The sequence below is a fragment of the Syngnathus typhle genome, linkage group LG7, assembly GCF_033458585.1.
Source record: "Syngnathus typhle isolate RoL2023-S1 ecotype Sweden linkage group LG7, RoL_Styp_1.0, whole genome shotgun sequence".
Taxonomy (NCBI): Eukaryota; Metazoa; Chordata; class Actinopteri; order Syngnathiformes; family Syngnathidae; genus Syngnathus; species Syngnathus typhle.
This window is the reverse complement of record NC_083744.1, coordinates 3,154,189-3,167,534: the sequence shown is the minus strand read 5'-3', so window position 1 is coordinate 3,167,534 and position 13,346 is coordinate 3,154,189. Positions and strand designations below refer to the sequence as shown.

Below are 13,346 nucleotides of genomic sequence, written 5' to 3'. Positions count from 1 at the left end.
ATCGGACAATTATAGATGGTACGACAGGCTTACTTTTTAGACTCTTAGTTGGCAGAGTGTGGCATGCCTCAATATTAACAATGTCAATGGCGATGTCTTTACTCTGGAGGAAACTTTTTACCTTCTCCTCTGTTGTCTCCTCATGTTCAGGATTATCCTCTGAAGCAAGGCCTTTCACAGCCTGGTGGTAGGTCCGTGGTTTGATCCTTAAACCTGTGATGATGACATCGCTCATTCTTGAGTACTGCTCCAAATTGTCTAATCTATTTTCCAGGCTGACAATTTTCTTATTTTGTTCAATGTTTAATTGTTTGAGCTGCTTCACCTCTCCCATCAGCTCTGTAATAATCGCCTGTTGCCTCATTATAGTTTCCACATTTGAAGACATCACTTTCATTGATAACTTCAGCTCCTCCATGTCCTTCTGAAGCACTTTCATGGCCATCACGGCTATCAACCTATACCTGATGGTAGCTCTCCTCCTGGGCTGGTGGTGTTAGCCTACTAGGCCTGATGGTGGGTGTCCTCGTGGGGCTGATGGCGTTTGCCTACTGGGCCAGGTGGTAGCTGGGCTCCTGAGGGGATGATCGCTGGTCCGGCGCAGGTGGGTAGAGGTCCGGTGAAGGCCGCGGGTCCGGCGTTGCTGGCACGCAGTCCGCCGACGTCCGCAGGTCCGGCGTTGCTGGGACGAAGTCCGGCAACGGCCGCGGGTCCAGCGTTTCTGGCTCGAAGTCCGGCGACGGCCGCGAATCCGGCAACGCTGGAGTGGGACCCTAATGCTGCCGCGAGTCTGATGGCGCCGGGAGGAACCCCAGCGGGGCCACGGGTCTGGACTCGCTGGAGCAAAATCCAACGCCGGCCGCGGAGCCGATGGCGCTGGAAGGCTCCGATGTTTGGTGGCTCGGCGACTTCCCGACAGGGAAGAAGCCTCGGCGTGATCGCTCGTCGACGAGATCGCTCCTCAATGAAAGCTCCCGAACAATGAAAATAAAACAAGAAGAAAATCTTATTGTAAGAACAATGGTTTGCTGTTGAGATCCCAAGCGGGGTTCCTGCAAAGTCTGATGCGCAACGGTTACTTCCTGGTGTCTGGTGACATGAGAGAAGAGAGGTGGCCGATTAACGTGTGTTTCTATCAGCGGATTTTTCACTTCTAAAAGTTTGATTTGAGGGGGCAGGACATCTTTTTGAGGGGGCGTTGCCCCCTCCCTCCCCTGCGTAGAGCCAGCACTGCATCGCAGCGGTAATAAACCAGCATTGAATAAGAAATGACGTTGTGGCTGATGCCTGACTTCATTTCTATGGCTATGGAGGCATTAGCAAATTCATGATTACTCAAAAGCCTGATTTCATGTCTAACATACGGACAGTCATGACTGGAAACTAGCTGTGGTTAGGACACACAAGGTACCGTGTGCGCCAAGGTTGTTCGAAAACTTTACTAAGACTGTGTGTTTCTAACATTCATTAACATTTTCTCTTTAGTTCGCGATCTTACCGGCAGAGGTGACGTGACTCCAAATCAACACAAATGAAGCCACGTTGTTCATGTTGCGAGATCACAACACACACCGACGTTACAACAACATTCAGCCTGTGAATTTTGACACGGCAATTATTTTCAAGTGCTAGTTGTAGAGTGGGTAATGTCTTCTTCTTGTTTTGTAGCGGTAGCAAACAACCTTAGGTGCATTACCGCCATCTTCTGGAATAGAGTGTGGATCTTTTTTTTCTTTACTTTGTTTTAGAAAGGGGCGGCTCGGTGACGCACTGGGTAGCGCGTCCGCCTCACAGTTAGGAGGGTGCGGGTTCGATTCCACCTCCGGCCCTCCCTGTGTGGAGTTTGCATGTTCTCTCTGGACCCGCGTGGGTTTCCTCCGGGCACTCCGGTTTCCTCCCACATCCCAAAAACATGCTTGGTAGGCCGATTGAAGACTCCAAATTGTCCCTAGGTATGAGTGTGAGTGCAAATGGTTGTTTGTCTCTGTGTGCCTTGCGATTGGCTGGCAACCGGTTCAGGGTGTCCCCCGCCTACTGCCTGATGACGGCTGGGATAGGCTCCAGCACGCCCGCGACCCCCGTGGGGAGAGAGCGGTACAGAAAATAGATGGATGGATGTTTTAGAAAAAAATAAATAAAAAAGCTCAGTGGCCAAGTGGTGGAGTGTCCGCCATGAGATTGGAAGGTTGTGGGTTCAAACCCCGGCCGGGTCCTACCAAAGACTATAAAAATGGGACCCATTGCCTCCCTGCTTGGCACTCAGCATTAAGGGTTGGAATTGGGGGGTTAGATCATCAAATGATTCCCGAGCGGAGCACCGCTGCTGCTCACTGCTCCCCTCTCCCCCATGGTATGGATCAAAATCATACGGGGATGGGCTAAATGCAGAGGACAAATTTCACCACACCCAGATGTGTGTGTGGCGATTATTGGGACTTTTTTAATGACTTTATATCTCATTACCCTATTTCACACACGGATGGCTTCAGGCTTGACAACCACATTGACTCGGTGGTTCAGATCGGCTCGGGTCTGCGACACAACGTAATAAAGAAAATAACGGTACTATAATATCCATCCATCTATCTATCTATCCATCGTTTTTCTGAACTGCTTTTTGACACAAGCTTCGCTGGTATGCTGGAGCTTAACCCAGCAGACTTCGGGCAGTAGGCGGGGGACACCCCGAACGCCAATTGCAGGGCACACAGGCAACCTTTCGAGCTCAAAACCACAACCTACGGGCAATCTGGAGTGGTCGACTACAATATTGACACTGTAATGTAATATTGTGCCTCAATAGATAAATTAGTTTTGTTTGTTAGTGTTTGCTCATTCAATTCACATCAAGATTAACAACTAACCGCACAATAATATTGAAATGTTTATTTTTCTGATGTAAAAAAATTTACTTAGGTAAGCTCTCAATAGTACCAAAAATATTTTGTTTTTTAGAAATATTTGTATTTTAATGAAAATACTTTGTCTTACGATGAACACACATCACGGAACTTTATATACAGAACAGAAACACTGCACTATCGATAAAACACAAACACTGCAAACAGTAATGGAAGAGGATTTCTACTATACAGGTTGGGTTGAGTCGAGTGGTGACCGTGAAACGTTAGAGTCACCATGGGCCTATCATCTTAATCAGAAATCTTGCCCGCGGGTACATCAGGCCAGCTGGATGTCGCGGGGAAAAACGGTGACGCGCGTGGATGACACTACAGAGTGAAGCTTAGCACTCACATAATTGGTTGCCTGGAGATGAAGTGGGCAGGGCCAAGAAATTATCCACTCTTGTCACATAACTTTGGATATAAAACACAAACACTTCACTATATATAAAACACAATCCCTGCAAACAACAGTATTTAAGTCGATTTCAACTACAAAGGTTGGGTTGTGTCGAGTGGTCACTGTGAAACGTTTGAGTCACCACGCGGCTATCATCTTAATCAGAAATCTTGCCCGCGGATCCGTCGGGCCAGCTGGAGATCGCGGGGAAAAATGGTGACCCGCTTGGCGTGGATGGCGCACAGGTTGGCATCAGAGAACAGCAACACCAATAAGGCCTCAGCCGCCTGTAAAGATCCCAACAAGTCGTCAATGTGTAACCCGGCCCGAGTGTCCCGCTGCGTCCGGCGTCGGCAAGGGCAGCGGAATATTTTGGGTTGCAGAGAGTCGGCAGGCGGAAATGGGGCATCACCGATTGTCACTTGCGTACACGCCAAAGTTGGTCAGGGATCGTTCAATGTCCCAAATGTTCACCGACCTTTTTAGGAAGTTCTTGTTGTCGCAATAAAATTTTGAACATGTAAAAAACTCCCTGTTCAAAATTTCCCCCGCGTAGAAGAAAAGTACAGGTGAACATTTGCCAAACGTTTGGTCACTGTTTGTCGAACGTTTGCGACCTTCGACAAACCATAACGAAAATGCAGTAATCACTCCATTTGAAAACACTCGCAATTCTTGGTCGCTCAGTAGGATAGAGACTTTAGTATGACATTTGGACCTCCCTGGCGACTTTACCTCCTGAAGGGCCATCAGGGCGAAGACCTGCCATCTGAGGGCACTTCTGCCATATGACTGGCACACCTCACGGACCTGGGTGTGTGGGAGGGTGGCTACATGTCAAGGCAATGATCTGACAAGCTTACGGGCTAACGTGTGAGCTGGTAACACCTTACCAGGCGAGAGAAGGGCGCTTTCCTGATGAGGAGCTCTGTGCTCTTCTGGAACTTGCGGATCTCCATTAGGGCCTTGGTCCCTGGCCGGTACCTTCGCCTCCTGGGCGCCGGCGCAGGTGGCTGAGCTGGAAATACAAAAACCTTTAGCAACGTGCCATCAAATTGGAACAACGGCGCAGTGAGCTCACTATTCCCAGATGGGCCCGGCTGCTGTGACTGCGGCGGGCGGCGCCCTCTGGGGGATGCCCTCTGCGGTGACTGTGGCGGGTGGCGCCGTCTGGGGGCTGCCGCAGAGGATGTGCATTGCACACTGGGGGATGGCCCAGGCAGTGGCTGCGGAGGACGGCGGCGTGGATTGCCGCCTTTTCTTCGGCTGGACGAGGAGTTGTGGCGCATGGCTGACTACAGCATACATATGTACATGAAAGACACGCAACAACACTCAACAAAGAGCTAACGCAATAGCATGTCCACTTTACAAGTGCTACAATTAATCGAGTCATCAACAACTAATCGCTAATCAAACTCATTGAACTACTTCGATCACTAATGAATTGTATAGACTAGAGACCTTGTTCAACTTCAACTTGTCCAAAGCCTCAAAAGGATTCGAGATGAACATTGGCCTGAAGACCACGAGGGTACAACATTACATGACAAAATATTGAATCTGTTTGTTCTGCTCTACACGGGACAGTACGCCCTATTGGACCGCGGGTTTTCTGGTTTAATAGTTTAAGTTTTGCGGATGAAATGGTGCCTGTTTCAGATCATTTTACATGTGTAACAAATATTTACTATCAAATTCCCACGGTCGGATTGTCCCACTGCAAACATTTGAGAGGTGATGTCAGGCCTAGAGAACACAATCTTACTCGCATCTTGTTTAAAAATCCTTCGATAGATACGCACCCTGATGGACCGATTACACTTAAACTAGGTTTAATGAATATTAGATCGCTTCATACGAAAGCACTTCTCGTTAATGACCTCATCACGGAACATAATCTAAACGTTTTTGGTCTCTGCGAGACCTGGTTAAAACCTAATGAACTGCTGCCGCTTAACGAGGCCTCGCCTCCAAATTTTCAGCTCGCATGTGGAGTGTCCTCAAAAAAAGGGTGGGGGTGTCGCCCTCATCTCAAATTCCGAGCTTAGATTTAGGCCTCGTTCGATCAACGTATTTGAAACATTTGAAGTTCTCACTGTCCGATCCACCGCTTTACCGTCATTTTATCTTGTGGTTGTTTACCGTCCACCCGGGGCTTACTCTGGCTTCCTGGATGAATTTTCAGAATTCGTGGCTGATCTAGTAACCAATGCGGATAATATAATTATCATGGGCGATTTCAACATCCACATGAATTTACCGTCAGAGCCACTTACTTCGGCGTTTCAGACTTTAACTGATACGTTTGGTTTTACGCAAGCCGTACAGGTAGCAACGCATAAGAATGGAAATACCTTAGATCTGGAATTATCCCGAGGACTTGCAACCTCAAATGTAGCAGTACTGCCATACACTACTGTTCTGTCTGATCATTACTTAATAAAATTTGAAATTTTAGTTCCTTGTCAAAGACAAGAGAGCAATCAGAATTATAGGAGCCGTAATTTTAACTCCATGACTGCAACTGCCCTGAGTTACTGTCGCCGGCAACCGCCATATTTCCCGCATACATCGGCTCTATTGATAATCTTACAAATGAATTCAATGCGACATTGTTAAATTCCATTGACTCTGTGGCGCCGTTACGTCTGAAAACTCGCCGTAGATTGCCTACTCCGTGGTTCACAGATGAAACGCGTACGCTTAAGCAATTATGTCGAAAGCATGAGCGCAGACGGCGTTTACTCAAACTTGAGGTTTTCCATCAGGCATGGCAGGATAGCCTCCTGAAATATAAAGATTCGCTTATCTTAGCAAAAACTCTGTATTTTTTGCAAGTTATTAATCTCAATAAAAACAACCCTAAACACCTATTTGATACAGTGGCAAAACTGACTCTACACCAGCCGAACCCCGATAGTTCCTTCCACTCAGCTGACGAGTTTATGAAATGTTTTGCTCAAAAGATTGAATCCATTAGGGACGAGATCAAGAATACCATTCCAATCGCTCAGTCGAGACCGCCGTTTACCAGCGCTGATGATCATGCAATAACCCTCTCAAATTTTAAAAGCGTGTCCCTTGAAAGGCTTACACAATTGGTTAGTGCGGCTAAACAAACAACATGTTTGCTCGACCCTCTTCCAGCCAAACTAAAAGAATTATTTCAAATTTTAGGACCATCCGTCTTAAATATAATCAATCTGTCTGTCTCTTCTGGGATAGTGCCAACAGCCTTTAAAACCGCTATCATTAAACCGTTACTTAAGCGACCAAATCTTGACCCGGATGGTCTCAGTAATTATAGGCCAGTTTCAAACCTCCCATTCATACCAAAACTTCTTGAAAAAGTAGTAGCGCAGCAGCTTATTGATTACATGGTCGCCAATAATCGATATGACTCTTTTCAGTCTGGTTTTAGAGCTAATCATTCCACTGAGACAGCACTTGCTAAAGTGACTAACGATCTCCTCACAGCTATGGATTCAAACACTTCATCTGTACTGTTACTACTTGATCTCAGTGCTGCCTTCGACACTGTAGACTTCGATATTTTATTAGGGCGTCTTAAAAGTTGTGTTGGTATTTCAGGGTCAGCACTAGGCTGGTTCTATTCCTATCTATCAGACAGGACGCACCGAGTGGTCCATGGCAATACGTCCTCGGAGCTCTATAATGTTACGTGTGGTGTCCCACAGGGATCGGTACTGGGACCAATTCTATTTAATATTTATATGATTCAGCTTGGGGACATTATACGTAAATATAATATTAGTTTTCAATGCTACTATTATACATGCGTTTGTCAAGTCGCGCCTGGACTACTGTAATTTATTATTCTCTGGTCTTCCTTAGTCCCGCTTCAAAAGTCTACAGTTAGTACAAAATGCTGCTGCAAGGCTGCGCTCACGGACAAGAAAATGTTATCACATTACCCCAATATTAGCCAACTTACACTGGCTCCCGGTCCATTTAAGATGCGACTTCAAGGTTCTTCTATTAACATATAAATCCCTGCATGGCTTAGCGCCTTCATATCTCGTCGACCTAGTTGTTCCTTATGTTCCGTCTCGTAACCTTCGTTCGCAAAACGCTACTCTTTTAGCGACACAGAGGGCCAAGAAAATGTCTGCAGGGTCTAGAGCAGGGGTCACCAACCTTTCTTAAACCGAGAGCTACTTCCTGGATACTGATTAAGGCAAAGGGCTACCAGTTTGACACACACTTCTGAAATAGCCAATTTGCTCAATTTAGCTTTCACTATGTGTTAGAGATGCACCGATCCGACTTTTTCAGTTCCGATACCGATACCGATGCCGTGGCTTTGCATATCGGTCGATACCCGATACCGATCCGATATTATGGTTGACTTAACAAGCTACATAACTCTACATGTGGAACAGAAAAGACCAAAGGCAATGGCATCAGGCAGACTACACAGTTCTTTGCTCTAAATTAGGGGTGTCCAAACTAACGGTCCAGTTTTTATTGGCCCGCAGCAAATTCTGAAAACATAATTGAATATGGCCCGCACAAGAAGCTTGAGCTCAGCTTCTCAGTTTCCACACTAGATGGAGCCGATCGCGCAACCACAGCGAGCCGGCCGGGCGCTCACTGTCGCATTGCTTTAAGAGCGTCTTTGTGTTTTAGGATGGCTTTACTGCTCCCACTTGCTTTCTTTGGAAGCATGATAAGGGGTTAATACAATCCTCAAAGTAACGAAAATACAATAACTACGAAGTCAGTCGGCATCCGGGCCGCGCGGTCGGGTTTTCTCTGGTCCTCCCGGCTCATCACGTGAAGTTCGACCTCCAAATCTTGTTCAACAACCGAAGCAAAAAAATCTCGAATTTTTTGTTCAAATTCCGATTTGTTCGAGAACATGGACGTTCGGAAAACGAGGTTTGACTGTAAAATAAATAGATGCAGCTCACAGACACGTGCTGCTATTTGAGCTAATTTTAGAACAGTCCTGCGGGCGACTCATGCTGTCCTCACGGGCGACCTGGCGCCCGCGGGCACCGTGTTGGTGACCCCTGGTCGAGAGCATTTTCTATTCGGGCTCCAGAGCTTTGGAATGCCCTACCAATGGATATTAGAACTGCTACCTCAGTAGAAACATTTAAGACACGTTTAAAGACACATTTCTATGATATGGCCTTTAACTAACCTGTAGTGGCTGATTCGGCCGGAGTTTGTCCCCCCCCCCCTCCCCGGCAGGTGGTTAGGTGGCACCCAAGCTGACAGCGGCTATCTGGATTCTTGTGGGCCAATTCAGGATGGGGGAACTGCAACTCAACCTCCTCGAAGACACTTTTTTTTCATTGATTTTCATATTATGTATTATTTGTGCCCTCTCTGCATCCATTTCAACCTGGTGATCCTGAAAGGGTGATCCTTCCATCAGTGGTCCCTTCTCAAGGTTTCTCATTTTCCCCTGGCAGGGGTTTTTGAGTTTTTCCTTGTCCTTTTGGGAGCTTAAGATCAGGGGGTGCTTTGAGAATAATTGTCAATTTTTGTCTATGTGAAGCCCTTTGAGACTGCTTGTGATTTAGGGCTATACAAATAAACTTGACTTGATAAGTTACACGGATGCATTTACAAACCAGCATGTGTATTTGCCTGTCCGAGCAGGAGGAAAACCCACTCTCTGCGAGGTCGTGTTCAGTCGCTGTTGTGCTTCGGCTGGCACTCACGTTTTTACAACTGTAGCTGGGTAAAATTGCAGTCAAGGTTGCCAGGACTGGTCATCACTGATTACTTGAGCTTCTTATCACTTGTTATTGTTAGCAAAAAAGATCACTTTTAATCGTCGACAGTCACAAGTTACGTTTGAGAAGCTCAGATGGAATTTAAAACTTTTACTGCTCCCTATTATAGGAGAGATCAGAATCATACCCCTCAACCCGTGTTCGTCACTCTAATAACCATTGCTTTAAATGCTTATTTTTTCCAGGGAAGGGCCATTCATAGTCCAGGTCTCATGAAATGAAAACATATTCAAAATGCAAAAAGGTTGTGTCCCACACCTTGCCAAAAGAACTTCGGACATCACGTGACTGATCCCATTTATTTTTGTTTATGCACACATCCTAACTGCATAGTCGCGGCAGTTAAAATAAAAAAAAAATAAAAATTAAAAAAAAGTGCAGAAAAAGATACAATAGTAATTTTTAAATTAAATGCATAGTCGCGGCAGTTAAAATGAATAATAATTGTAGACCTACATACAACAGTAATATTTTCAAAATAAAACCTTCTCGGACGAAATGCATCATAATTAGCTGTTTAAAGGTAATACTCCCTGTCCTATGCATCGTGGGCAGTGTAGGCTGACTAAAAAGCTTCAAAATTGACTTACTAGTGAACATGTAAGCTAAAAAGACATTTTACGCGCATGTGTCACATTTTGACCTCACAGTGTAATCTCTTTATTGGTCACAAGCAAATTGATTAAAAAGATGAGTAAAAAATGTTGGAACATGATACTGGTGGTCATATCCTACAGTTTACATGTTGACATCATGCAAAGGTACACTGGTTGCACCAGGTATGTTTTTTTTTTTTTTTTTTATCTCACTATTTCACTTGTCAAGTTCGGAATTGCTCACTAGTTCACTAGTAAGGAATATGTATGTCCACTAGTACCATTAGTTGGGATCTTCCCAGCCTCACTATCTGACTTGTGGGGTTCAAAATGTTAACTAATGAACTAGTAAATGCAAAGGGATTTTCCTTTCTGACTCACTCGGTCTGACTAGTAAGTCAAAATGCCTTATTTGTTCACTGTCTGCGTATATCCGTTTAACTAGTCACTCTGGACTGAACTAATTCACAAGAAAGAAAACACGTTTCACTAGTTAACAAGTGAGGTTAAAATTACACCAGCTAGTGAACGTCTACTAAGGTACCATTTTGAGCCTCACTAGTTAGCTTGTAAGTCAAAATAGATGGTGCGTAGCAAAGTGATCTGTGCATTCATGAGTAAATATCCATCCATCCATCTATCCATCCATCCATTTTCTGAACCGCTTAGTCCCCACGGGGATCGCGGGTGTTCTGGAGCCTATCCCAGCCATCATTGGGCAGCAGGCGGGGGACACCCTGAACCAGTTGCCAGCCAATCGCAGGAAATACAGAGACAATCAACCATTTGCACTCGCACTCACACCTAGGGACAATTAGGAGCGCTCAGTCGGCCTACCAAGCATGTTTTTGGGATGTGGGAGGAAACCGGAGTGCCCGGAGAAAACCCACGCGTGCCCGGGGAAAACATGCAAACTCCACACAGGGAGGGCCAGAGGTGGAATCGAACCCGCACCCTCCTAACTGTGAGGCGGACGAGCTACCCAGTGCCTCACCAAGCCGCCACGAGCAGACATGTAACCCATATTTCTGTAAAGTCGGCATCCACTAGTTCTATTCGGTACATTTTTTTACCTCACTAGTAGAACTGGTTAAGTGAAAAAGTCGCACTAGTGCACAATTTGGGGCATAACTAGTCAACCAGTATTTTTCTACAAGTTAGATACCACGGCTTCAATGGGCTTGCACTAGTTAACTTGTCAGTGGTTTATTTATCATTAGTTAACTGGTGGGCATTTCAGCTCCTATTAGCTAACTTCTGCAGAAAATCATAGGTCACTAGTTAACATGTTAGAATAATTCACGTTTGACTAATTTACATGTTGCTGAAAATGAGTGACTGGTTAGAGTTTCTGTGCAACTCGTAAGACAAAGTGCGTAACTCGTGTGGCTCAATGTCCAACTAATGTTGAGAAAGACCGAACTAATGGAAAATACTGTCTAATATCGAGGATATGGAATAAATGATCAAATTGCTTGCCATACATAACAGCCCCCACAGTAGAACCTGCTTCCACCCCCAGGTAAAATTGCTTTAGTGTAAAATTGTAGAAGTGAGGTGACATTGCAGTTAAAACATTGCAGCGACATGCTGAATAGAATGTTGTTGCAGCCGTCTGAAAAACTGTCTGGGACGGGGCAAAAGTGCCATTTTCTGTCTGTAGAGTTTAGAGTAGTAAGTCGGAAAGCAGGCAGAAACGTCATGTGACATACGACAGTATCCTCGTCGTCTCACATACTTACAAATTTGTTTGCCTTTCAGTTCAGTGCGCGTGTCTTCTTTTTATTCACTTGGTTGTTTGCTGTTCAAATTTCAGAAGTCAGGAGGTGGCGACGTGTTGTGACGTCGTTATACCGTCCGCTACAACGTGAGCTTTGCAAAAACAACTTTGCATTTTTTCAACTTACCTTTTTTGTCCTTTGAACTCGTGTCGTCGCTGTGGCTCTTCAACTTGCCAGGGTGTGCACGGGGAAGCTCCGAGAAAAGTGGCAAAGTTCACTTTATAAGCAGCCAAATCGAGGAGAAAACCAGTCTAAATTCAAATGTCGCGTCCCTCAGCCTTCGAGCAATCAGCGTGAAGCGTCAGTGCTACTCAGGGGGGCGGGCTAAGTGAGGCGTCAGTGTCGGGGAGTGCTTGAAAACCAGACCATCGCCACTCGACGGGGTGGCATCAGAAGTGACCGAGAGAGAGTCGCTTCTCAATTCACTTCCGTCTCCAAGAGAAATTCATAGATATGGAAATCATAATGCAATGACAAAAAGAAAATATTAAAAAGAAAGGGCGTAGGTTTATACAAGGATGGTAGGGACAGATCACAACCACTATTTGGGGAATACAAAATAGTCCTTACTTAAATAAAATAGTAAATATGAATATTTACTATTTAATTTTAATACCGCGAAACTCTACATTTATTCATGTAATATTTCAGTATATTACGCAGTGGTAGCATTAATTTAAAAACTATTTTAATGTAGTTTTTTTCATGAGAGATTCCGAGATTTATTCGAAGCTATGACAATAAAGTCAAAGTCAGCTTTATTGTCAATCTCTTCACAAGTCAAGACACACAAAGAAACCGAAATTACGTTTTCTCTATCCCACGATGACGAGATATATTACACGATAGACATACAAGTAAACGACACAATATAAAAACAAGAAGGCACAAACAATAAATAATAAGAATGATGGAAAAATAATAAATAAACAGATAACACATTAAATAAGAGGAGCAAAACGGAGCCAGTGTGCATACAGCAGACAGTAAGCGTAGCGCAAAAGTACAGGACGCTACGCAGAAAGGGGAAGCGAGTTCAGTTCCTACTATCCCACGGTGACAAGACATAGTACACAATTTACATACAAGTAAACAACACAAAAAGTAAAAACAAGAAGGCACAAACAATGAATAAATAAGTGAAGAATAAATAATAAATAAACAAATAACATAATAAATAAGAGGAGCAAAAATGGAGCAAGTGTGCATACAGCAGACAGTCAGAATATAGCGCAAAGAAAGTTTGCATACAGCAGACAGTCAGAATATAGCGCAAAAGTACAGGACGCTATGCAGAAGGGGAGAGAGAGTTCAGGATAACAGCCTGGAGTATGAAGCTGTTGTTGAGTCTGGTGGTGCGGGAGCGCAGTCTCCTGTACCTCTTCCCAGAGGGCAGAAGCTCAAACGGAAGAAACAAAAGAGTGAGCGGGGTGACTCACATCACTCATAATCGTGGTCGCCTTGCGGGTGAGATGGGGGATCTAAATGTCTTTCAAGGAGGGGAGTGAAGCACCAATAATCTTACCAGCCGTGTTCACTATGCGCTGCAGGGCCTTCAAGTTGTAGTCAGTGCAGCCGCCACTCCAAACAGCTGGAGAGGACGCTCTCAATGGTGCCACGGTAAAATGTAGTCATGACGGCCGGAGGAGCGCTCGCTCGCCTGAGTTTCCGCAGGAAGTACAGGCGGTGCTGGGCCTTCTTCGCCAGTGATGCGGTGTTGGTGGTCCAGGAGAGATACTCACTGATGTGCACCCCCAGGAACCTGGCGCCGTTCACTCTCTCCACCACAGCACCGTCGATGGTCAGCGGCAGGTGTTGGGTGTTACCCTTCCGGAAGTCAACAACAACCTCCTTGGTCTTGTCGACGTTCAGCAGGAGGTTGTTGTCCCTGC

The 13,346-nt window shown here is 45.3% G+C and overlaps 2 protein-coding genes across 4 annotated transcripts in view; both read right to left on the bottom strand.

Annotated features, from left to right (window-relative positions):
- Nucleotides 1-13,346, bottom strand: part of LOC133157241 (collagen alpha-1(I) chain-like) — a 337,276-nt gene that overhangs the window by 94,611 nt on the left and 229,319 nt on the right. The window lies entirely within an intron of this gene.
- On the bottom strand, nucleotides 2,872-11,847 carry LOC133157246 (histone H3-like centromeric protein A). Of its 2 annotated transcripts, XM_061283632.1 has the most exons (6): nucleotides 11,581-11,847; nucleotides 11,416-11,474; nucleotides 4,385-4,598; nucleotides 4,197-4,321; nucleotides 4,039-4,113; nucleotides 2,872-3,590 (listed from the first exon to the last, which is right to left on the bottom strand). In XM_061283632.1, the coding sequence occupies exons 3-6, from the start codon at nucleotides 4,590-4,592 to the stop codon at nucleotides 3,465-3,467; spliced, it is 534 nt and encodes a 177-aa protein (XP_061139616.1). In that variant the 5' UTR covers nucleotides 4,593-4,598; nucleotides 11,416-11,474; nucleotides 11,581-11,847; the 3' UTR covers nucleotides 2,872-3,464. The 2 variants fall into 2 exon arrangements, with proteins under 2 accessions (XP_061139616.1, XP_061139615.1); XM_061283631.1 differs by lacking the exon at nucleotides 11,416-11,474 and having other exon boundaries at nucleotides 11,581-11,839.

Bases quoted from the DNA above. Each gene is read 5' to 3' on its own strand.
- LOC133157246 (XM_061283632.1), bottom strand. From the start codon at position 4,592: ATGCGCCACAACTCCTCGTCCAGCCGAAGAAAAGGCGGCAATCCACGC. The intron at 4,322-4,384 runs GTGAGCTCACTG...TTGTATTTCCAG, and splicing joins GCCGGGCCCATCTGGGAATA to CTCAGCCACCTGCGCCGGCG. The intron at 4,114-4,196 runs GTAAGGTGTTAC...CCACACACCCAG, and splicing joins AAGCGCCCTTCTCTCGCCTG to GTCCGTGAGGTGTGCCAGTC.